General features: G+C 47.2%; 1 protein-coding gene across 2 annotated transcripts in view; it reads left to right on the top strand.

Moving 5' to 3' along the window:
* The window catches only part of LOC144141079 (fructose-2,6-bisphosphatase TIGAR-like), a 28,619-nt gene extending 5,561 nt beyond the window's left edge, over window positions 1-23,058 (top strand). For both annotated transcript variants that reach the window (XM_077672599.1, XM_077672600.1), the window contains exons 3-6: window positions 751-869; window positions 6,322-6,396; window positions 9,056-9,166; window positions 15,919-23,058. In XM_077672599.1, coding sequence (XP_077528725.1) covers window positions 751-869; window positions 6,322-6,396; window positions 9,056-9,166; window positions 15,919-16,674 — 1,061 coding nt within the window. In that variant the 3' untranslated portion in view covers window positions 16,675-23,058. The remainder of the gene's footprint in view (window positions 1-750; window positions 870-6,321; window positions 6,397-9,055; window positions 9,167-15,918) is intronic.
* Window positions 23,059-25,561: the final 2,503 nt, after the last annotated feature.

The raw sequence follows: 25,561 nt of genomic DNA, 5'->3' as shown, positions 1-25,561 counted from the left end.
TAGTTCCGCACCCCCTTCCCCTTTCCCAAGGAGGCAAGTCGACTAGCCTGCCTTGTGTTGGCAGAATGCAGAAGTAGAACTGAAGCACTTGTGGCTGCTGTCATTAATCGTGAAGGGGAACCCCTGGAAACATAAGTAAATATTACCTAACCTAATGTTTTCTCATTTGAAAAGCAAGTTTTTATTTATCAAGTTAAATTATTGAGTAAATATTCAGCAAGGTTCAGTTTTTGTCCGCTAAGTGCTGCATTAATACACTTGGCCCATAGCTTCAACCACAGAGCAAGAACATGTTTAGGAGGTGAAGTGCCCCAGTTTGGCAATTGCGGGGAGCGCCCAGGTGAAAACAAACAAACAATGAAAACAAAGCTTTGTAGCTGTGATGGCGAAGCAGAGGGTATCAGCGCGTAATGGACGAAATGATAGCAGCAACAACTCATTCCGGGGCCTGCACAGTGCAGTGCCGATCGTGGTGGCCACGCAGTTTGTTCTCTCACAACAGATGCCGTTAGCTTCACCGAGGCCAATAGCTTGTGACATTATCGGGCCATGTTGGGACCCGGGGAGCACCGTTTCCCATCCTGTCTTGTTCCTGCTCCTTGGTTTCCATTAAAGCAGGAATGCTCGCTTGTCCTGTGTTCTGGAGCGGAGTTTTTCAACGGGTGTACATTGAACGACTCTGGCCTGAGTGTAGTGTGCCCACTTTACGCTCGCCATGACTCTTCTTCTCCTCCTCTCTCTCCCCCTCAGGCCAGCTGGATGTCCCCCTGTCGAACATCGGCATGGAGCAGGCGCAGCTCCTGGGGAAGCACTTGCAGCAGCAGAAGTTCACCCACGTCTACAGCAGCGACCTCTCCAGGGCCAAACAGGTCTCTCCGCTCTCTCGCCTATGCTCGCCTGTGGGGGGGACCCACAGATTCGGCCCATGCTTCTTCCTCCCCGACACCTTTCTTCACACAACGCTCACTGGGATCAGTCCACTTTAGGGCAAACAGAAAACTGGGTTGACCAGCCCTCCCGGTCTGTTAAAGTATTGTAACTAAATGGTCTCTGGGATCGGCATTATTTTTCACATAATTGAAACGGGTGATTGGAAAATGACAGGTTTAAAAATGTGCCCCGCTCGTTAAAATGTTGTCTCGGTTGTTTGTTTGAAATTTTAAGAGACTCCTTCGCTGAAACAACTTCACGGTGGGGAATTTTTTGGAGAACCATTTCGCGGATTCCTTCTTGCCTTTTGCAATAAATAGCAGCTTTTCTGTTGCGCTATTTGTGCTGAGGGAAGGATGTGTTGTTTGTTTTAATCGGATAGAGGCTCGAAGGGCACACATCAAATGCTTCTGTCATCTAATAGCAAATAAATGTGTATGCGTGCCTTAGCTGTCTTGGCAAACCTTTGCAAGTAGAATGAATTCTTGCGTCCTTCAGGGACCTTCGAATGTCACTGAGCCTTTGCAAAGTGTGGAAGGCCCTTTAACTGCATACGGTCGGCTAAAAGCACAAAGCATGTATACATAGTGAGGATAAGGAGTGGTGCAAAGTGGGATGTTTTGCACATGTTCACTCCTTAAAACAAGCGGGCTACGCTGGGGAGTGACACGTAATTAGAGGGACCAAAGCAGTGTCACTACAGCAACAACTGCTTCACTTAGGGGGAGAGGACTCATGTTCGTGCAAAACCTTTAGTTATCTGCTGCATAGCAAAGATTGTGGTTTTGAAAGGTGTCATGGAGACAGGATCCTTAAATCAGATGGAATAGTTTGCAGCATTGGTAATAAAAGAACCAGTGCGCGTCGCACCACAAAGGAATTGACGGAATCTTGAAGCGCTAGGACACAGGACACAGGAATCTTGAAGCGCTAGGACACAGCGCTTCAAGATTCCGTCATGTCATACCAACAGGCCCAAAGCAGCACCCTCGTGAACAAAGGAATTGCCTGGGTGCCATGCGTGTTTGCATATTTGGGCATTCTGCACTGTTTGAAATGGCTCCTTGGGATGGTAAAAGCACCCGTAACGAAACAAGAGTGTCGAAGCGATGCATACAAGCCGTTTATTCAGTATTCATTGCTTGTTGCAGTTTTCTCGGTGCTGCCGAAACTGGAAAAAAAAAAAAAACATTGAAAGACGATTGTTCGGACCTGTAACACGAAAATACAGCCTTACTGTTGTGGTGCTGCAAATTATGTTGGGATGATACAACATCACAGTAATAATCGTCGCAAATCACCAAGCATGGGTTGACAAACACAAATTACAGATTTTGAAACTTCGATAGCGGATTCACATCATCATTATATCTAATTAACTCACACAGTCGTATTGTGACACCCTGGTGGCTGCAGTGTCATTTGCCGAAGAATGTTTGAATGCTTGTAATTACGACACTGCTCATACAGGCAGCTTGAAATTCTGTCACCAGTAGTAAAATACAATGTGTATTGATAACAAATTTTCTATTAGTTTATTTTTATTGAAGCTTGAAGACACAGCAGTAGGCCTTGAATTAGTGACATTGACGACAGTATAGAGCTTCTCGTTCCTTAAAAGAAATTAGACAATTCACACCTCGCTACTGTTTTGCAAACCCAGAAACTATGTTTCCATTGCAGTGGGATTTTAAGTAAGATTTGAAATTATCCTCTTACTAAAAAGACCTCGTGTTGTGCCTGCAATTCTTACGAATTATTCAGTGGTGCACTCTAGCAGGAATCGGAAATGAGGCCGTCACCATTAGTGGGGTAAACACGGAAAGTTCTGTACTTACTTCGGCGATGAAACTCAGGCCCAGCTTTGCATTACCTGCCGTGGTGGCTCAGTGGCTAAGGCGCTGTGCTGCTGAGCACGAGGACACAATTTTGATTCCCGGCCGCGGCAGCCACTTTTCTGAAGGAGGCAAAAAGCAAAAACGCCTGTGTGTTCGAAATTTTGGCGCATGTTAAAGATCCCCAGCTGGTCAAAATTAATCCGGAGCCCTCCACTACCATCGCCTGCATTGCGTCTGCACGTTTAAACCCTTCAGTCAATCAATCAGGTTAGCATTGGCCAGCATGATTGAACCCTCAATATTGCTATAGGAAAAGGGATCAAATTAAAATTTTGGGGGTTTAGCGCTAAGATGCTACACCTGTGCTATAGGGAGGCCATAGTGGAGAGTTCCTGATTTATTTTGGCCGCCCAGGGAATCTTTAACGACTGCTTAAATCTCGACACGCATGCGTTTCGCTTTTCGCCTCTTTCTTTAAAGGAGTACTGACACGAAATTTCAAAGCTGAGATAACTTTGTAAAACGCTTCCTTATTATCAGGAGATATCTCCCAGCAAGTTTCAACAGCAACCGTTCAGCGAAACATATTTAAAATCCATTTTAATCTTCGCCCGCACGAGAAAGCCCAGAGCGGACCGACATGATATCATCTGCTACTTGCCCCAAACTGCCGACGTCGGGGATCCTGTGACGAAGCCGACGCACTGGCTGTGGTTGGCGCGCGCTGCTCGGGCGTGTGTACACGTCATGGTTTTGGGACTGACGTCATCATACGGCCTGGGCCTGTGGGGACAGCGAAGACCTCGGCCGGTCTGGGCGCGCGCGTGCGCTCGCTCGCGCGCGCAGCAGCGATACGGCAAGAATGGTGACGTCACGTGATACCTCCTGTCATGGTGGCCACACGGTGTTGGTTTTGTTGAAACCGAAACTGACACGAATAAATGATGCCGTAAATGAATGTTTACGCTGCGCTCGACCATCTGATCTGTCATTCTATGATTAGTGGGCGGGTAGGCACGCGTAGCAGCGAAAAAAACGTAACACCAAAATTTCGTGTCAGTACTCCTTTAAAAGCACCCACCAAGGCTGGGATCCAACCAGTGTCCTTGGGCTCAGCAGCACATCATCTTAGCCACTGAGCGACCGTGGTGGATGAAATGAGTGGTCAAAGTTCCCGACATTCTTTTTCATTTTGACAGTACTGTGCTGTTACAAGAGGTACAGAGAGTTGGTGTCAGGTGCTTGTCTTTGTCCACTCAAATCTGCAGTTGCTTGGCAGCACCAGCCAATGCGTGCAAGCTGGTACAGTAGAATCTCGATGATACGAATCTCGCGGGACCGCGAAAAATATTCGTATCATCCGAAATTCGTATGAACCAACACAGACCAAAAAATTGAGCGCTGAAAAAAGTTTTCGTTTATTTCTATTCCTACTTTCGCGTGAACAAATCCGTGATTTTTTCTGCTTTTTTTCAATCCCCACGTGACAAAGCAGTCCTTTCTGGAGCGCGTAACGCTTCGCCTAGCTTCGCGCTTGTCTCCTCACTCCCGGTGTCGAAGCTCGATACACGCCGCAACATTCAAGCGTGAACCGCATGGTGCGTTTTTGCACGCGATTCGCACACCTCGGCTTTGCGCGCGCTGTATTTTCACGGCCGCATTGACGATTTCGCGCCCGCGGTATCTCCTACCTCGGTCAGAAAAAGACGCTGACGACTTGCGAAACGCTCGAGACAGCCCGCTGGCTCCGCCCGAGATGTTTAGGCTTAGCACTCCGGCAGATATTTTATGGGCGCTTTCACTAGCGGCGCGGATGGTGTTTTATAGTACCGTGTCTGCCTTGAGCGGCATTTTAAAGAGCGGCTAGAAGCAGTCGCTCAAGCGGCCGTGCCACTTCGCGGCCGAAGCCGCCGCCATGTTGCCGCCGCCGGCCGCGGCGCGCGCAGCATGCGAGAGGTTTCGCGGCGCGCATGGGGCGTGCGGGGCGTGTTTTGGCGAGCAGAAAACAACAGCCCGGCCGTTTCTGGAGAAAGAAGAGTGACAAATGGGGAGAGAGAGCCGTCACTTGCTTGTTCGGCAGTCGGGCGCCTCGCCGGCTCGTTCGTATCATCCGCCGGGCCGCGCAGGTCCAATCGTAACAGCCGAAATTTTTCCCATTGCAAACAATGCAATTTTGCCGGGACTTTTCAGAAATGCGTATCATCCCGAAATTCGTATCACCCAGAATCGTATCATCGAGATTCTACTGTAGTAACATCGCTGACACCATTCATTTAGTGCAGGAAAGTGGCTCAAGGCATCGCCACTTTTTTTTTACTGCCTAGCATACTTGAAAGCGGTTTGCCTTAGCTTGGTACAGTTGTCATTCTGCCGCAGAAACCTGTTAATTGAAGCAAAGTTGGCTGCTATCGAAGTGGCAAAACTAAGGCCGAGGGATTGACCTAAGGTCCAAGGCCGGTGAAGATCATAGCATTAAGAGCGAAGAAAAGTGCTTCATTCAGTGTCTACAAAAGGGCGTGTCACATTCAGTCATTCTGGGGCTCAGTTCTTTAAAACGATGGCCGTTGTTTGAAGTTACGTGGTGTTGGCATGCAAATGCCTCTATTCTTAGGTTTGGCCATTGTTTGAGGGACAGTAAACGATGAGAATCAGCGGGGGAGGCTCCTGGAGGACCACCTCGGGTTGAACTGACGCTCAAATGACGGGTTGAAAATGACGCGCAAAGCTACGCTTACTGTGCATGTCGTTTTTGGCCGGACAACAGCCGTCATGTAGCCAGGTGACGGTCATCCAAGTACTGGGGCTAAGTGCTGAGCCCCTGGTCAATTCCTTCTAAAAGAGGATTAACCTTGTCGCTTACTGTGCATGTCGTTTTTGGCCGGACAACAGCCGTCCTGTAGCCAGGCGACGGTCATCTAAGTACTGGGGCTAAGTGCTGAGCCCCTGGTCAATTCCTTCTAAAAGAGGATTAACCTTGTGGTGTCACTTCTAAATGCGTAAGCGTTTCTATGTTGACTCGTCAAGGAAACCAGTACATCCGTCTGTAATGCTTGAGGTCACACTTTTGCCGCATTCAAAACTACTACTCCAATATTTTCATATAAAACTCCCTGTATTCTCCCTGGGAAAATACCTTCCCTACAGTGCATGTCTGTGTAGTGGCATAGCTGACTTCCAGGGGGCCCTGCATTTAGCCCTCCATAGGGATACGGAGGGCTTTTGGGGATATTTATCAAACAAATGGCCCTAGGGCTATCATACCTTTTGTGTAAGACTGCGTAAGCTTCCCCCTTAAATGTCTTCCAAGCAGTGCATTTGTGTATCGTTGTGAAGCGAACTTTACAGTCGCTCGGTGTGCTCAGTGGGCAGCTTGCGCATTTATCTGGCATTTACCACTCGGGATATTCTCTCTTTTTTCGTTTGTTTGTTTATGTCCCTGAGTGGTGCGTTCCCTTGTGCCTGCTTTCGTGAATGTCTCCTGCTCGAGCCAAGGGCATATTGAGGGGACTTAACGTAAAGCACTGGGCGTCTTTTGTGCCTTCTCCTCTTGCAGACGGCCCTGTCAATCCTGGAGAAGAACAACGTGACGCCCGGTCCCATTGTTGAAGACCAGCGACTGCGAGAAAGGGTAACAAGCACACAGGGTCACTTCCCCTTTCTGGGATACTGATGTGTTGTTTCTTACTAATGAGTTCAAATCAAACGAGACCTGTCTCGTTTCTGACTGTGATTTCTGACTGAACCGAATATAAATGCACCGATGACGGAATGAGGCGGCAGTTGGGAGTGTTTTGAATTCCACATGTACGCAAGTGCAGTGAGTGACTGAATGCATTGTTCTTGGCAAAATTAGCTTGGTGGTGGGGAATGCAAGTTTATTCATCATCATCAGCCTGTCTACGCCCACTGCAGGGCAAAGACCTCTCCAGAAGATCTCCAGTTATCCCGGTCCTGTGCTAACTGCGACCAATTTATCCCTGCAAACTTCTTGATCTCATCTGCCCATCTAACTTTCTACCGCCCCCTGCTGCACTTGCCTTCTCTAAGGATCCACTCTGTTAACCTTAATGACCAACGGTTGGTTATCTTGCCTTCGCATTACATGCCCTGCCCACGTCCATTTCTCCTTCTTAATTTCTACTATTACGTCCTTCACACGCGTTTGTTCCCCAACCCACTCCGCTCTCTTCTTGTCCCTTAATGTTGCACCTATCATCTTCCGCTCCATTGACCGCTGAATCGTTCTCAATTTAAGTTGAACCCGCTTAGTGAGCCTCCAATTTTCTGCCCCGTAGTTGAGTACTGGTAAGATGCAGCTGTCATACACTTTCTTCTTCAGGGACAATGGTAGGCTGCCATTCATTATCTGAGAATGCCTGCCGAATGCACTCCACTCCAGTCTTATCCAAGCTAATTGTCCCGCCTCAAGGTTGGGATCCGGGGTGACTGCTATGCCTAGGTTGATATATTCGTTTACCACTTTCACTGCTTCGCCACCTATGTCAAACTGCTGTGCTCTCCCGAGGTTATTGATCATTGCTTTGGTTTTCTGCATATTAATTTTCACGCCCACGGTTCTACTCTGCTTGTCCAGTGCGGTAATCATGCTTTGCAATTCGTCCCCCAAGTTACTTAGTTTATTAACCTGACCTTATTTACTGCAATCTAGGCTGGCCTCCATTCTAAGCCAACCTGTGTAATCCAGAAGGCGAGAAAAAAAAGTCCTCAAATGTTAGTCAGCCGAAAAGGCGAGATCAGAACAGCCTTTGAAGTCAAGTGGAATTTATTAGCCATGGACCTGCTCAGGTTCACTGAACAGAATCATCGTGGCTGGCTGTGTTGTTACTGTCCACCTTATGGGTGTCACCTCTATGGAGTGCGCGCAATATTCAGGGCTGTCAAGCTCATTTGCAGTGCTGCACTTTGTGAATGAGCATGCGGTCAAGCTTTTTTAGATGTCGTGCCCTCTGTTTAGTGAGCCATGTTTTAGATTTGGATAAGTACTTGGCGGCACATTTGAATAGAAATCCTTGAATGTAAGCAGACATGACTTTTGTGTTGACAGAGGCAATACAGTAGTGTATCCCGGTGTGTGATTGCAGGCAATGCCAACGTCTAGTCACTTTTGCTGCGTTATTGCTCACTGTACCTCTGGCGATAGTTCTCTGTTCAGTTCATAACTGTCTTGCACTTGAGTAAATCGAGTAGCCTTAATAATGAGACCTTTGTTTTTTTTTAATTTGAGGCAATCTGCCTTCGTTTTGTTCATTGACAGTGGTTTATCGTAATGCTCGGTTTATTTTCTTCTTTCTCTCTGTACTCGTAGTTATGAGCTCTCTGTATGAAGCTGGTATTCGACCCTGGTGTCTAAAAAAGGCAGTCAGTCAGCTTATTCGGCAGGCCCCGTAACTCACCAAAGCAGGGTTCATTCACCCTGCTTTGTACTTTTCTACACGTGTTGACTATGGTTATAAGATAAAACCTATATTTTCTCGCACAACGAAACCAATATTCCCCCCTTGTTTTGTCGATAAACGAGTGGAATTCTCTGCCAGCTAGCATTGTCACCCATACTGAGCAATCCGCTTCCCAGACTGCATTATCTGCATTCCTTGAATGCGATCGACTATCTTAGCCATTGCCATTTTTTCACTGATGTATGCTTGAAATACAGTTTATTCTATGTGCTTTCTTGTCAAAACCTTGTGTTTTTTTCCTGTATATTTTTGTTGACCAACCGTGCTTCCTGCGCATGTTTGCTTCATTAAAGAAATAATTGTTTTTGTCATTGATAACTGCGTGGAACCCCCCTTCTGTGATGCCCTTGAAGCCCCTGAGGAATATATAAACAATAAAAAAGAATTTCTGAAAAAGGCTTCATCTTGAATTGCGCTAGGTTTACGACGACAAACTAGATGATCAAGTCCCCTTGTCTTCCAGTTTTGTCGTAAATCCGGTGCAATTCAATATGAAGTGATGCCAAATAGCCCAACTTACGTCTTTTTGAAAAAGGCTTGTTGGACGGGCTGGGGAAAGTTGTGAAGCTGCCTGTCGTAATGCTCCCTTGGGTTGCTTACGAAAGTGGGCGGTCGGACCAAGCTGGGATAATGTCGGATGCTCTTTTTTTTTTTCTTCTTTTTTTAATTCTTTTTTGTTGTTGGTGGTGGTGGTGTTGTTGTTCGGCTTTGTTTTCCTATCTTGTTATTGTACGGCGTTGCCCGCAACAGCCTTGAAACATGCCTGTCGTAGGCGGAGTGATGCTCATCGAGTGTGTCCTGTGTGTGCAGAAATTTGGCTCGGTGGAGGGGCGGAGCTTTGGCTACCTCCGAGAGGCGTCCAACAAGGCCAACCAATCAGTGGGCTCCTACACGCCGCCGGGGGCGGAGACCTTGGCTCAGGCGAGTGCCCTGCACCGTCCAGTTCCCACGTCCTAATGTGTGACGCCGTCACACAACTGTTGTGGCACTTAGAAGGGCCATGAACACAATACAGTAAAATCTATGAACACAATACAGTAAAATCTCGATGATACGAATCTTGTGGGACTGCGAAAATTATTCGTATCATCCAGAATTTGTATGAGCCAACACAAGCCAAAAAATTGAGTACTAAAAAAAAGTTTTCATTTATTTCTTTCTTACTTTTTCGTGAAAAAATCCGAGACGTTTTCCTACTTTTTTTTTTTTTTTTACCTTCATGTCGCCGAGTGGCCCTTTCTGGACTTTTGTCTCTTCACTTGGGTGCCCAAGATCACTACAAGCCGTAAAGCATGAACCGCATGGTGCGTTTTTGCACGCAATTCGGGTGCATTGGCGTTGTGCATGCAATTTTTTCACGTGCACGGCAGGTTCTGCCTTGCTCAGAAAATGACGTGCGTTGGGTGTGTCAGTGGGAGGAGCCTGATGACTTGCGCTAATGAAGGGGGAGATGCGCATCTCATGGCGGCAGTTTCGACGTACTCGAGACATTCGGCTGGCTCCGCCGGAGGTGTTTAGGCTGAGCACCCCGGCAGATATTTCATGGGCGCTTTCACCAGTGGTGTGGATGATGTTTTATAGCACCGTTTTCACCCACAGTATTAGCTCACTTACCGCAGAAAGAACTTCATGTAGGCTTTGAAAGGCACTATAAAGAGTGGTTAGAAGTGGTCGCTTGAGTGCCCCGAACCACTTTGCGACTGAAGCCGCTGCCATGTTGCCGTGGCCGGCTGCGACCCGCACAGCGTGCGGGTGGTTTTGTGGTGGTGTCAGCGCGCCTGTGGAGTGCGCGGCGCGTTTTTGCGAGGAGAAAACAACAGCCCGGCCGTTCTGGAAAAAGAGCGACAAAGAGAGAGAGAGAGAGAGAGAGAGAGAGAGAGAGAGAGAGAGAGAGAGAGAGAGGGGGGGGGGGGGGGGGGGGTAGGCCACGTGTAGTCCAGTCGTCTGTTTCGCTGGTCGTCCACTTTTACTGGGTGAAATGGTGCGCGAGTCCTTTTCTTTTCTTTTTTTCTGTGGTCGCTGCACACAACACACCCTGTTACCTGCATCGAGCAAAAAGCAATTCCTTGGTATCGACACCACCAGTCTTGTTGCTGGTAGGGCTTTCCAGTTTGTGGAGAATGTTAAGGCGGCTGAAGAACAATGTAATCCAGCGAGCTAAACTTCGCCATATTGACAGCTCTGGATACATTTATGGGCACACACACTAGGAACAGGGGATGAAACCTCTCAAGAGCAAGCACATCTTCGACATGTCTAAGCGATGCAGTGACGCACAGAACTTTTGTCAAAGCCGGAGAGCAAATGTGAACCTCATACACAACAAGTATTAAGCATGAGACACATGGACGACTGGTGCATGCGATTGATCGTTAGGACTGGTTTTGGCATCGTTCACTGGTAGGAGGAGGCTCACGACGTGCGACTGGCAAGCCAGATGCAGTCGTGCTATCATTGCGATCGTCGTGAGGCCACAGCCAATGAGAGCCCGCTGTTTCGATGTTTCCGCGCTGGTAACGCCATCCATCGGCCGCTCTCCGCACCGCACGGCCCGGTCGGACCGCCGAACCTCCGCAGCCAGTCGGCGTAGGCTTAGCATCGCACGCAACAGATATCTGACCGCTGCGGTTAAAATCAGCGCTTATAACAATCCCTACCACAATTTTTCATCACACTAACATCTACTTTCTCGCATGTGGAACTTCTTTTCCGCGATCAGTTAGATTCGGAAGAGCGGCGACAAGCAGTTGCTACCGGGGTCTGCGCCGGTTCAAGCCGCTGAGCGGGCCGAGCGGGCAGAGCGGGCAGGCGCGGCCGGCGTGTGCGCGGACTGTTTCTGATGGCAGAAAACACTTCACGACTGCCTGCTTTATCCAATACTTGCAAACGACGTGCGGAATCTACCAATTCAGCGCAGCGATCGTCGTAGTTGATCAGGTGGATCGAGAAACGAGCCGCAGGTTTCACTTCAGCCATGGTCACGCGCAATCTCGCTGGCTGCGAGAGCGACGCGAGAACGCAAGCTCCAGCTTTAGGGTGCCCACTAGTATTTCGGCAAAATAGAGTGCGCACTAAGCGCAAACCCAAAACCCCAAGAACGGCTTGGGTTCTGTGCATGCGCAGTACAGCGCTTGGGGCCCCCTTTTGTAAAACTCCCTACTACACTCTGCGCCGCTGCCGCCGCCAACCCATCCGCTATGTATGCGCTCTCCACCTGACAGACACATGTTGCCAGCGGTACCCACAGCATGGACAAGCGGATTCATGGGTGCTAAATGTTCCCTCACCGCTGTACTGAACATATAAAAATGCAATGTATAGCGTAATAGCACTATGCATTTTCAGTTCAAGTTGATAAATGTTTTCTTTTCCTTCTCGGATTTCTCTTGCACATATCTAAATCGGCCTGAGTGCGCCTAAACAGCGAGGCAACCATGGAGCAAAACAGTGGGCGGAGCGGCGCCAACGACGCATTGCACACGCGCATCGGGCCATGTGTTTTAAATTTACGCGTATGACTAGTCGTGGCGATAGTCATAACGATCAGTCGCACGCAATTCGCATGCACCAATCGTCCATGTGTCTCGCGCTTAATGCAGCTGCAATTCATGTTTCTAACCGTATTTAACTTCAGTACCGTATAAACCGGAATATAGGTCGAGTTTTTTTCCAAAAAAATCCGCACAAGTCACCCCTCGTCTTATATAGCGGTCGTTGGCAGAATGTAAATCGTTGTCTGGCAACAATGTAATGTGCAAGCGTAGTCCGTTGCCATCGCCATTCGTGTCGGACTGCTCTCTCGCACTATCAGGCCTTTATTTGATTTCGCTTTTCTCTAGTTTTTCGTCTTTTACTCGTCTATTGTGCGTGCGTGCGTACATTTCTGTACGTCGCTGTTCCGAGATGAGTGGCGGCAGTCGATGCCAGTTCACCGCGGCATTTAAGCTGACAGCGATTGAGTCACCGAGCAGAATGGGAATATGGTGGCGCAACGCCAGTTAGGCGTTTCGGAGAAAAGTGTGCGGTACTGGCGGAGCCAGAAAGCTAAGCTGTGCGCGTGCAACCCCCGAAACTGATCGGTATGTGGACGTCAAGCGGTGCACCCCGAGTTGGAGAACAAAGTGGCGGACTTCGTCCGGGCACTTCGCTCACGATCGCTCCGGAGGCCATGCGCAGACCGGCTCCGCGAACTGTAGAATGAGTGGATAGCCGGCGACAACAAAAGGACCTATACGGGCCGGTTGCGACCGTGTCAAGCTGGGTGTCCTTCTCTGGGCAGTCACTGCCCGACGACATGGGTACACGAGCGTTCAGGAAGTGCTCCATCAGCAACGCGCCTGATGGCATGGAAGATGACACTGCAAAGCAGTCATCCTCGGACGACTCTGAGAGCTCGGACGAGTGACTTCGGCAGGCATAGTGAGTGGCAGTGACGGACGGGCGTCGAAAATAAATATAGACATTGTGAGTGCGCTTCTGTGCCGAATTATTTTTTTTGTCAACTTTTCCCACCTCAAGGTAGGGGGTCGACCTATATACCGGGTCGACCTATAATCCGGTTTATACGGTACTGTCTACTTGCAAACGTTAGTGCAACTGCTTGTAGCAATGGCTCATCTGACATTAAAAACTGTATGAAAAGGAAGCGTTAATGCAGGCAGGTTCGTTCTTGCTTCCCCCACTTTTGCGAACCAATACATGCTTCAGGAACGGCTTCAGAAAAGAAGAACACGCTTATGTTTGATGCAACTGGCCTAACAAATCGACTGTTGAGATCAACAAGGCTCTCGCGGAGAAAGGTGTTTGCAATGCTCACTACGCATGGGAGTACCGTACTTACCCGATTCTAACGCGCCCCCGATTCTAACGCGCACCCGATTTTCCTGGCAAAAAAATAAAAAAAACTTGCACCTCCTATTGTAACGCGCACAGAACTTTATAACCCAAACAAACGAATGCGGGAGAACTGGGCGATTCATTTCCCGAAGTAATCTCACTCATCTCCCTCCTCGTCGCTTTCCGCTGACCTCGGTGCCGCCAAGAGCGTTCGCGATGCCACACTTCTGAACGAACGTTCAACCATGGTCGATGAGATCGTGGCCCACGCCTCGCACGCCCATCCCGCGAGCTTCTCCAGAGCTGCACGCTTCAGCCGACCGCACGTTTTGAACGCGTGAGAGGCGCTGCTGCCATTGCTGTTATCAAGTGCGCAAGTGGAACGATTTGACGATTTGTGTGAACGCCGATAGAAAACCATAGGCGCTTATGCTTCCTCCGTTCAAAAAATTGTTGCTAAACATGGAGGAAGTCTTCCTTCATGTTGCTAAAGGCTTTGGCGCCATCTTAAGATGGCGATGGCGATGGGTGGGACGAAATTTTCGCTGTTTCGGCAGTTTCGGTTTCGTATCCGATTCTAACGCGCATGCGATTTTTCGGCCTATTTTTCCGGAAAAAAGGTGCGCGTTAGAATCGGGTAATTACGGTAACCTTGAAAGACATGGGTACTGTATGCTTAGCAATGCTGTATCAGCCGCATGCACAGTGCATGTGGCTTCAAAGCAGCCAGCAGTATTTTCCTCTACACAAACGCCTCCAAAAATACAGTTTAATCCTACCGAAACAAACTTCGAAAGTCAACCTCAAAGTAAACTTTCCTGCTCTTTACAACCGGGGGCGGGTTAGAATTGTGAAAATATGGTATTGGGAGAGTTGATGACGGTGGTGGATTTCACTTCCTGCTGCTCACTCACTTGGCTGCATTCTTTGGCTCCCTGACTTTATTTTCGGTATACTGGTACAGAGGGCCACTTTTTGCTACTTTCGAGCTAAATTACATGCTACAAAATGCCTCGCCCTATGGAATGCTGCCCAGATACGTTGTTTAGGACTTTGAAAGGCAGCATTCTGGGCACATTGGTACTCCATTACTTCAAAAAACTGGCTGTGGCTTAACTCGGTTATGCCTGGCTGTGTGTAGCGAGACGTACGGTTAATGTTATTGTTTAGCTTGGTTCTTTGTAGGGTTGCGACACTTCTCAAGGCGTGCGGCTTGTTCTTCCTCCGTCTCCTTGGCTCGCTGCCTCCTCTTGGTTTCATTCCAAGAACGAGGTCTGACGACGAATCCCACCGAGCCGTCCCTTCTATATGTATGGTTTTTTCTTCTTCTTCTTCTTCTTTTTTTTTTCCCCTTTCTTTTCCCTGCCTGGTGGGCGGCGCTGCCAGCTGCGGCGGATAGGAAATCGCTAGGTTCCCTAGCCGCCACAGGTTCCCTAGGAACCGCTGCCAGCTAGGCAACCGAGGTGCGGCCACCAGTCACAGCGAAACGGTGAGAATTAGGGCCGTTGTAGCTTTCGCTACAAAACCTGCGCCAAAATGGGGGCATGGACAAAGTGAGGACAAACACGCAGAGCGCGAACTTCCAACTAAACTCTATTGTGCCACACTGTGTGAAAATTATACACATAACAAAGACTAAAATTAGTGTTTGGACCGTGTCGTGTACAGCCTCCCACTTTCATGTAGGAGGCTGTAGGAGGCAATGGGTAGACCGGGAATTTCCTGAACGACCAGCTATGTGAGCACAAGTGATGTTTTGGCCACGCATCATTTAAGATGTGGCCGTAAACCTATCTTTAACCAGAGCACGATTGCATCCCGTGGCAGGATGCAGCTTATGCATGAAATTATAAAAGTTAAGGCGATTTAAAGATTAGGAGATAAGTGTGCCAGTTCGGGCTCCCTGAGGTTTTGAAGTCTAGGAGTTTTTTCTCTGTTACAGACATCAATGCCAACTTTCTCACCAAGTAGGCCGTTTAATGCTTTCACATTAAAATAAAATACATTGCCACAGGGAGAAGGTTTTGTTTCAGTGACAATTTCGTTGAAATCTTTTGCCTTGCAGTCAAGCGCAGTCGAAAGGTACATGCAGGTGAAGAGGAGAGCTTACCATACCTACTAGAGCATATGTGTGGGGTGTGTGTGTGTATATACAACAGCGAGCACCAAACATCAGAATATTCGCATGATCGACTATGCTGCCGAGATGCAGAGCAGCAAACTTCAACGCTGGCCCATTTCGCGTCTATTTTAAACATTCGCCCAAGGGGCAACACCTCACCATGTTTTTTGAGGGGCAGTATACAGTGCGGAGCTTAATAACCGACTTTGCCTGGGCACCACCGTGCCAAGGTGGTGTTAAGAAGACCCCTTTTTGGTTGGCCTCAAATCCTTGTGATGATAGTAAAAAACAATGATGCAAACAGGCTTTCGGGAAGATGGCGACGGTCAAGTAAAGTTGGCCTCCCGCTTCACTGTGTGCTCTTTGGGACGTGGGTATAGAAGGGAAATGGCAGAGTAAAATTCTAGCTCTAATTATTTGTTTTTCGTCAAACAAGGCATCGCTGGTCGTCAAGCAAGAGCCAAGGAGGCTACGAAACACATAATCTTTCAGTTAAAAGTCAATCAGCTTTTTATATTCCCTTGATGCTCATCGCATTGACATAATTGTTGCGAGAGATGAGAACAGGCTCTGGTGATCGGCGCATGCTCTGTAGCATCAACAAGTGTTTTATGTGTTTCATCATTTGCGAGCTTCGTTGAGCCTGTGGGATTTGTTGCATGCCTTTCTGGGGAGAAATTTTTGCAAGACATTGTTTCTTATCCTATCAACGCAGGTGCGGCAACGCGCCGTCTCCTTCTTCGACGACCTGTGCCAGCTCCTGCGTGGCTCCCCTCCGACGGAAGACCTGGAGAACCTGAGCCCGACCAAGCGCAAGCGCGATGACCAGTCCTCCTCTCCCCCTCCTCCACTAAGCAGCTCCCCGCCCGCCGCTGCCTACCTCCCCTCCCCTCACCACCACCCCAAATCCTCCCCTACGGCGGCAGCGCCACTCTCCTCAACGACCTTCGCTGACGAACTGATCCGGGCCGCCGCCCTCGGGTCGTCCCCTGCGGACGCAGAAGACAACGATGAGAGCGACGACCCGGCGCCCAACGTCTCGCTCTCGCCCCTCGTCGAGCAGTGGCCGTGCCCCCCTCCGCCCCGCAAACTGTCGGCGTGTAGCTCGTCAGATGAAGGTGGCGCAGACCTCAGCAACAGCGGGGCGGCCCTCTTGGCGAGCGTGCTGGTCGTTAGCCACGGCGCGCTCCTCCGCGAGATGGTCAGGCACCTCGTCGAAGACCTGGGCTGTTTCGTACCCGGCGGGAAAGGTCAGGCGCTCCGCATCAGCCCCAACGCGGGCATCTCCAAGTTCACCGTTTCGGGGCCGCGCGACCGGCCGCGCGTGGTCTGCCACCTCATCCACGACCGACAGCACCTGATGGGCGGGAGCTCGTACGCGTTCTTCGGTGGTGGCGGCGGTGTTGACGCGAGGCGGGATGCGAAGCGGCGGGAGCCGGCTGGACTGTCGGTGGACGCGACGGCGCTGTGATCGTCGGACTGTTGTTGTTGCGTGCGCGTTTTCTTCAAATTGTTTTTTTTTTTTACACCTTGCTGGCAGTCGTTTTTTGTTTTCTTTTTGAATGTTTTTGTCTGCCATGCGAGAGCAGTATTTTGCACCATGCTGCGAAAGGGACCTGGACTTTTGCTGGATGGAAGTGCGGTGAACGTGGCGAGGTTGGAAGAGAGGTTTTGTTTCTCTGTGGAGGTGTAGATTGGAGAGTGGAGAAAATGAATGGGCAGTGTTACGGCTGTGGAGGATGTTTCAAATTTTTTAATCTTTTTTTTCTCGTTCACTCGTTGAAAACGTGGAGAGCTTGCTTGAAGGCTAGCTTTTTCTCTCTACCTTTAACACCAAATTATGGAAGAAATTGCTGGCTGCATCCAGCAGTGCTTATTGTCATGCTATCGGGTGACTTGTCAAATTACTCTAGTTTCGTTGTAAGCACATTAAGGAGGTATTGTGGATGCACATTGTTACAAAAAAAAAAGGCAAGTGCAAAGTGCAACTGCTTTGAGAACACCGAATATAAATAGGGGAATGGCCTAGATGGGAAATACTTTTTATTGAGTTTTTCATGGAAGCGACACTTTTGCACTGGCCTGCGGGAACTGGCAAATTAAGTGACACAGCTGACTGCACATGTGACGTGAGCAGCACAAGCAACGCCGTTTTTTTTTTTTTCACCCCCAAGATTGGCTTTCAAGTGTTATCAGGCTCGCCTCACTCACCATTTTTTATTTTGCTTCAAAGTTTGTGGAAGGTTCGTTTAGTCGCAAAATTAAATCAAGTATGCTGTCTCATCGATTCTTGAATGATAGCGATGCCGAGTGCTGATATTGTTTGACGTCGGTTGTAAAAAAACGTGGAAACTGTTTGTGGGTTTTCCAGCCAGCCGTGATGTTTTTCTTTCTTGAGGAGCTGTCAGTGTAAGTGTTCAATGTTGCTGCAGAATGGCGTAGAGCTGTGTGACAGGAACTTTGGGAGTGCAATCAAAATTAACACGGGGGGGGGGGGGGGGGGGGGGGTGAGTGCACAACCCCTCTTTGATCGCTTCTTTTTCAAAAAAAAAGAAAAGCATGGGGTAAAAAACAGGACCTTGAGGAGTTCCTCATTTGCTGGAACATCCACCGCACGCGAACACCAAGCTTCCCTTGTGCAAGAAAAATTTGCTGAGGAACATTGTGTGACAGGCACTTTTGCACAGAAGTGTTCCTCATGGTGTGTTCATTGTGCAAGTTCTGTGTGATGACATCACTACGAGAGATCTTTGACATTCTGAGGCGTTTGACGTACTTGGACTGTGGTGAGCTGATGGTACTTGTCTCTGGCTTTTATTTGTTGATTTTTTTTTTAAGCCGAGCTAGTGGATGGCACCAGCATCAAAATCTTTGAGGTTACACCAAGACTCGCTGGCTGCGAATCAAGGAAAACTCATTTGTGCACGTTTTTAAGCTATGAATGACACACTTTTGTTAAACTTCAGTACCTGGTGTGGTTGTGCTTTGGTGCGGAAACATCTCCCATGCTACCGATGATTGTGTCAAAGAGTACGTCGTAGATTACACTGTGTGTTTAGGCAGTTTTGAAGAATTCCAAAATTCTGAGGTTTTCCCATCTTTTCTTGGCAAAGCATCAGCGAAGACGGATTAATTTAATGTTAACAAGCCTCATATACACATCCTATTGATTCGTACCAACTGGAAAAGAGAAGAGGTTCTTGCCGTCAGTTAAAATACAGTGCCCTTTCTTTAAAACCATGGATCTTTTATTTCCGTAATAATTTGTTACTGAATCGGCCATGAATTAACTACTTTCTTTTTTACGGCAAAAGGAATTGATCAACAGTGTTTCAGTGGCAAAACTTTTTTAATAGTCACCGGGTGTTGGCTCACAGCACGAAAAGTTTGAAGGTTACACGGGCATTTAACCAATCATTAGCTTCACTTGTCCTCTCCATCTTTTAGGTTCTGCAGCCAACTTTGCTACCCTCCGTGGTGGCTCAGTGGCCAAAGTAGCGTGCTGCTGAGCCCAAGGACGCATGTTCGATCCCACCCACTGTGGCTGCTTTTCAGATAGAAGCAAAAGGCGGAAACACCTGTCTGTCGAGATTTCGGCGTATGTGGCAGATCCCCAGACGATCAAAATTAATCCCAAGCCCTCTACTTTGGCACGTTAAACCCGAAAATTTTGAGAAGGTGCAAATAACTTTGTGCATCGCATGTCCAGCTTTTATACTCTATACAAGAAATAGTGCGAGAGTGGTGGCATTCGACGACACAAAAAAAAAAAGCTTCAAAAAGGAGACGTAATGGTGCTAGCTTCTTTTTTCACCTCTGTTTTAGTGGAAAAGTGCATTGGTGCTGGGTTCACTTGGTCACTGTGGTCTTGATATGCTTTGTAGCGGACACCACTTGGGAGACAAATCTGGTACTCCAGTGCTTGTTAGTTTGGCACAGTGCGGTCTCATAAGAGATGTTTGGTCAGGAGAGATCCCTGGTAGTTTGTGGAGTTATAACTTGCTAGTTGTTATAACGTGTCATTTTTTTTTTTTCTTGCGTCTTTCTCGAGAGCGCATGTTGTTACGAGACATCACCTTTTACACAGGGTAATACAGGTGCATAAGGCAGTTGGTCGAGTGTTGTGCGAATCTTGTTTTGTCATTTTTTTTAAGCTTTCGAGAGCAGGGCATTGTTATTGCTCTGCTTGAAGCAAGCTACCATTAATGGCCCCTTCTTTTGTCATCGTTCTTTTGAGCCACAGGCTTCATTAACCAAACTCACTGCACTAGAGTTATGCAGAATGTTATGCTGTCATGATGTCATCGTTTTTTCGAGGAGGAAATGGAAGGAGTGGTGTTTCGCTCTGATTTGATTCTGGTGGTTTATGAATGTATAACGCACCTTGTTAAGACGCGTCCCACAGTTCTGTTTTCTTTTTTGACTCGCAACCAAGGCAACTTGGTTGCATCTCACAGCCCAATGAGAATGCCGTTACGGTTAATGATGGCATCATCGGGTACGATATTGTCATTTCATTACATAAATTCATGGTCTGACACCTTGTTTTGTATGCTGTTTTGAGTGGAGCTTGACTGCCTTTTTAACGGTTTTGGGGCTGCAGCGGACATTGCGTCGAGTCGCGCATTCGATAGTTGGAGTCGACGACTTGATATTGAAGGCGAAAGAAAACGTATGAGGCGGTGGCAACTCTCAGTCACTTAATGCAGTTTTTTTATGACGTCGTAGAATCTAGTTTGTGCGATTGGCGGTCGCCCGCCTATGCTGCCATCAAGGAACATGACTGGACAATCGTAGTGGGGCTTGTTTCACTCGAACCTGATGCGCAGTAACACACTGTTAATGTTTCTACTGCTGGCCCATGAGTCATTGTGGCGCAAAATTTGAATGTTTGATATTTCTGGCAGTTTTTTCAGTTCCAAACACCTTTCAGGGCTGGGAAGAAGGAGCTGAGTGAATAACCAAAAGACTAGTTTTTTCAAATTGAGGAAAGTTGGATTTTGTCTTGGCTGCCCCTTTAAACAAGTGCTGACGATGCTTGCAGTCTCAGGCCCACTCAGTTGTTAGATTGCGTGCTTTGCAATGCTTTGGGCATTTTCTTCCTAATGCCATCACGTGTTTGCAGTTTGTTTCGCCTCGCTTGATTTCCTGACCTTCACCCGTTTCGAAATTCCCAACTCGTCGCCGTTTCCCGCGTCAAACGGCTTCACAACGAGTGGAGCAGCTTTTGGCAGGCATTGGTTTCCGGCATGGGAGCATGTCGCTTACATCGGGCTTTTGTCACCTTCATGAAGCCAGTAGAAATCGTAGGGAGCCTTGTTTTTGTTGACTGTCTGGAGTGTCTAGAGTGTTGGCCAGCAGCATTCGAAATTTTAGGTGGCAGTTTCTGTCGTTAGGGTGCAAAAGTTTATTACGTTATTTTATTTATTCGAAATACCTACAGCACCCAATGAGCATATATTATAGGGGGGTTAATTAGTAATCACAATAACAACTAAACATACAAAAGCAATCTAGGGAATAGAAATACAGGTTTGTCTTTTAACAGGTCAGAACTTAGCAACAAGGTATCATCAACACCAACAAGTTAAAACAGTAGCACTCGGAAAACACTTTCAGTTGCAGTCAAAATATCCGTTGATCGCACAATTTCACTTGGGAGCACGTTCCAATCATTAATCGTATTGGGAAAGAATGAATACTTCATTGAATTGATAAGCCACTGGTACTGTCTAATTTTTTCTAAATTCTCTTCGTATTCAAATCTGGCTCTTGCCTTTTTTATGATAATTTTGTTGCATCTTTAGTTTCAGTTTTAATTTTGATGGCTTCGGTTAGTTCTTGCTGTTTCAAATATTTCCTTTCTGTTCGTTAGGTTACGTTACGATACGTTACGTTATGAAGAATGAACTGGGCCCCGACGCAGCATTTTTTTTACGGAACACCAGTGATTGTCACTTCACTGGAGTGCTTATAGTACAATTGGACAGCACCTTAGACCCAGCCCTTTCAAAAGGGCACACGGACAATTCAGTGCAGCTATTCTGTGAGAGTGCGGGTGGACCGTGCGTGTTGTTTACAAAGAGCTTGTCTACTGTTCTGTAAGTACTGTACAGCAGTGAAAAGAGAAAAAAAAAAACGTGAGTTGTTTGTTGAACGGCCAGGAAAGTCTATCCTGAACAATAAAAGCTGTGGTTGTTGGCTTGTTTGCGATGGGCCACAGAGTGCGTAGGTGGTTGCGCGTGTTCTGGGAGTGTGGGAGGCGATATTCCGTTTCCTAGTGGGTACAAGCCTGCCATTTCCTGTACGCACCTGGCACCATCTACTGGTTCACTTCAAACACTCCTTGTATTGTTATGAGCAACTGCTAAAGGGCCCCGCCGTTCAGCCAGTAGCGTAGGGGTAGAATGGCGGGCTTTGGCATGGCCGGCCTGGGTTCAATCCCCCAGCAGTGGTAAAGTTCTTGCGAGACCCGTGATTTCTTTTTTTACTGTAAGATGTTCTTTTAGCTCAGTTGTACTCATTCTTTTCATAAACATGGCGGTTTGGTATCTTTTAGGTCGGTTTAAAGATGGAGCGTGGCGTTTCCACACGTGTGACATCTTGCATCACTCCGGAAGTGCTGGGCGTGTACCACCTCGGAACGGAACATTGCCACCGGAGGCCCTATAGTTGTAGCTGGAATAATTGAAACTTGACATCATCGGTTAACGGTAATAGTAAATCAGAAATCAGCGAGAGGTTACGTTCACAGACTACTCACCTCCTCTGTTTCACCTGCTTTCTTAAACCCCAACTACGCCATCGTTACGGCGTAGTTTATGATTGCAGCATTCTTGAGGGCCTTTTGTTGACCCTTTCCCCCAGTTGCAAGAACATGTCGATGACAATTGCTAATGGGCATTACAGCTCCATTTTTAAATTTTTTTTTTCTCCCGCATGACATTGTTACTCGTTTTTTGGTCCGTGGCCGATATGTTGCCGTGTTCGTTTTTTCCTCCCTCTCTGGGATGAATGGGTGTGCTCAGTTGTTGAGTGTAAGGGGCTTCTTCGGTGCAAGGTGTTGCAACACTTGGGCAGCGAGCCGTGCAAAACTTGGTGTGGTTTGTTCTTGCGAGCAGTGATTCCTTGGGCAGAATTCTGAGTTTGTCCATTTCAAAAATGCCCCTTTTGAAGTTTGTTTCAGCCGTGACGTTGGTGCACTTGTGAGGCCTCTGACCAATTGTGTGCACAGAAACCGACGCCCCACCCCGCCTTGCCTGTGCTGCATCAGCCAATCGGGCTCGCTTGAAATGAACATGAAATGGACAAAACTAAGAATTCTGCCCCTGGTGTCATGTGCTTGTATTGCTTCCGTTCAAAGGTCTGACAAATGCTGCCAGCACTATACTCTCGCATCGCGCGAGCGATGAAGTAGTACTTGAATGTAAAACGAAGTGATGAGGGCTGAGACTTTGTGGAGAGAGTTTTGTTTATTTAGTACAATGTACTGTTGAGCCAACGGAGGTATGTGACATCGGTGCTACGGTTGCCACGGTGACACACATATCACGTCTGTTTCTTAACATTACGGTGCCAGCTGCGAGGGTCACCTGCTTGGGTTCTCACCCCCGCCGCTGGGTAATCAACGGGTTACGCCTTTTGTGTATTTGGGTCTGTTTTTTGATGGACTGACTGTTGTTTACCTTTTTTTTTTGTCACCACGTTGAGTTGTCTGTCGATGTTTTTGTGGCAGGCACGACAAGTGGGATTTTTTGACATCTTGCAATTGTTAGTGTAATTTGCTAATGACGGAGCAGTGGAGGAGTCGGGAACGATTTTTCACGGCCCCAATAAAAATGTTTCTGGCACGTTGTGTGTGGACCCTGCCGTTACTGTCGTGAGTTTTGTTAGACAGTTGCAAAGCTTGTTTTAAAAAAAAATGCAGGAATATCAAATTATTTTTAGTTGCATTCACCTATGGTAGCATCATTTTCGTCACATTCTTAACATTAATTGTGCTTCGTTAAAGGACTTGCATGTTGGCGAGGATTAATCAACAAACGCATGTTTTTAAAAGCATTACTTTGTCAATATTTCGCATGTGATTCACAGTAGTCGCATGTCATTTAAAGGAGCAAAAAAAACTTGGTTGACTATTTTAGGAGCAAAGCACCTTAGGGGCTCGGGCTGTCGGCGTCTCATGTAGTCACGGTACTAAAACACTGGGACACCCGTTTTCAACGCCTCGCGCTGGAACGTTTCATCTCCATGGGCAAAAACGCGTACTACAAGAACACACAGGGACACTCGTTTTCCAACGCCTGCTGCGGCGTGTGACTCGGAAGACAACTTACGGCCAGTGTCATTTAATCGCGTAAATCCGGTTCAACGCAAGAGAGGGCGCCACCGTCTCAGCAAGCGCGCGATTGGTCCTCCCACCGGCGCTTCTCCGTCACGCAATCAGCGCGCGCCGTGCGGCAAAAGAGAGACATCTTCTTTGAATACACTTTTAGCAGCATGCTTTGCCCCTCCCTTATGTTTCACGTATAGTGGAGTTGTCCCAGGACTTTTTTTTTTAACACGCCTTCACTAAAGCTTCCTGTGAAAGCTTCACACAATAAATCTGTACGTGTGCATATTGTTAAGCCTAGCGGAAATACCACAGGGTAGCAAGTGCCTGCGGAGGGGAATCGGACAAAGTCATTTAAGAATAAGAAGAAGAAAGAATTTATTTGTTCTGGGTCTTTACAGGGACGGGCGCAGAGGATAAAGACTTTACAGTCTGACAACCTGCGCGTATATATATGCAGTTGGCAAACAGGGCATTCAGTAACAATGATCAAATTTCGCAGCATTTCACCCAGTAACAATAAAAATCACACAATTACAGAGTAATACATTAAAAAACAGGCTTTCAGTTTTAAAAAATCGCACAATTTCAGAGTAGAACTTCAAAACAAATAACAGATGTGTCTTCACATAACAGTTTTATCACACAAGATATATATTGATAAATGAAGCATTTTAAGTAACTACGTCATGGCATAAAAGAATGGACTTTATTTGGTTTTAGCATGAATGTGATTTGTGCGCATGAGACCATGGTCATGCATGCTCGAGTCTGGTGCACACGCGTCACAGAGAACAAGCAAGATCCATTTGGACGCGCGTAGAATGACATAAATGAATCTAAATATAAGGCTTGCTTGTGCACCAAGAACTATAATTTGAATCAGATAGTCCATGCAATGACTTTTTTTGTGTCGGACCTGAATTTTTAATGATTCAGTTCCAAACTATATTGGAACAGGCTAACAGGTCGCTTTGCTTCCTGCAAAACTTAAACAATTTACACATATAAAGAAGTGGGGCTTTGGTTGGAAACATGTTTGCTGCAAATCCCCTCTAATCACGCAAGCTTTTTACTTCTTTACATGTTTTACTTCTTTACATGTGTAAATTGTTTAAGTTTTGCAGGAAGCAAAGCGACCTGTTAGCCTGTTGCAATAGTTTGGCACTGAATCATTAAAAATTCAGGTCCGACACAAAAAAGTCATTGGACTATCTCATTCAAATTAGTTCTTGGTGCACAAGAATTAATGCAACTTTAGACATTTTATTTTTAAGCATTCTTTAGAGGTATTTTTAAGCACTGGGCGACGCCTTACCGAGTTTTTTTCCTGCCTCGAGCTGGAAGTCATTACGGCATATTTGTTTAAAAAAAAATTGAACCATGCGGCGTAGTAGCCGGACGCTTTGTTTCTTCTTCCCTTGTTCCATTCTTGTTTTTTCTGCTCCCCGCATTTTTGCAGCCCATCTAATTTGTCAAACTTGCCACATTCAATTAAAACCGGTGATTGTTCCATCTCTTTTGTGTATGGGAAAGTATAAAGGAGGCCATGGTTGGGCCACAGCGACCAGCGGTAAAGGAGCGCCAAACGTAGCAGACGACGTACCTTAGCCTCATAGTTGCAAACATGAGCGTTTTCTTGTTTACAGCGTGACGGGAGCCGGACTTGAATCCCGACCCTTACGCACTTTCGTGACCCATTTATCAGCCTATGTAGAAAAATCAGAGGCTGCACCTTGCCTAATGAACATTAGGAAGCTGTGACAGCCGACATTTGTTGATTTTGTTCACGACAAAAACGTATATTGGCAGAAACACCGTAGCTTCTCGTTGCTACATTAACTTGATTTTTTTTTTTTGCATAGCTGTTCAAATAACTTGCGAGGACATAAACCGTAGGTAGGCTCAGCTTGTTTTGTTACATCATAAAGTACGTTTTGCAACGGAACATGCGTCAACGTAACCACGCAACTGGCAACCAAGGTGATGTGGTCTTGTTTTGCTTTGTTTTTGCTTTTCGTTATTA

This window comes from Haemaphysalis longicornis, unplaced genomic scaffold (assembly GCF_048455015.1).
Source record: "Haemaphysalis longicornis isolate Haplotype H1 unplaced genomic scaffold, Haemaphysalis longicornis Haplotype H1 scaffold_6, whole genome shotgun sequence".
Taxonomy (NCBI): Eukaryota; Metazoa; Arthropoda; class Arachnida; order Ixodida; family Ixodidae; genus Haemaphysalis; species Haemaphysalis longicornis.
The sequence above is the reverse complement of the archived record's forward strand: the minus strand, read 5'-3'. Positions and strand labels throughout refer to the sequence as shown.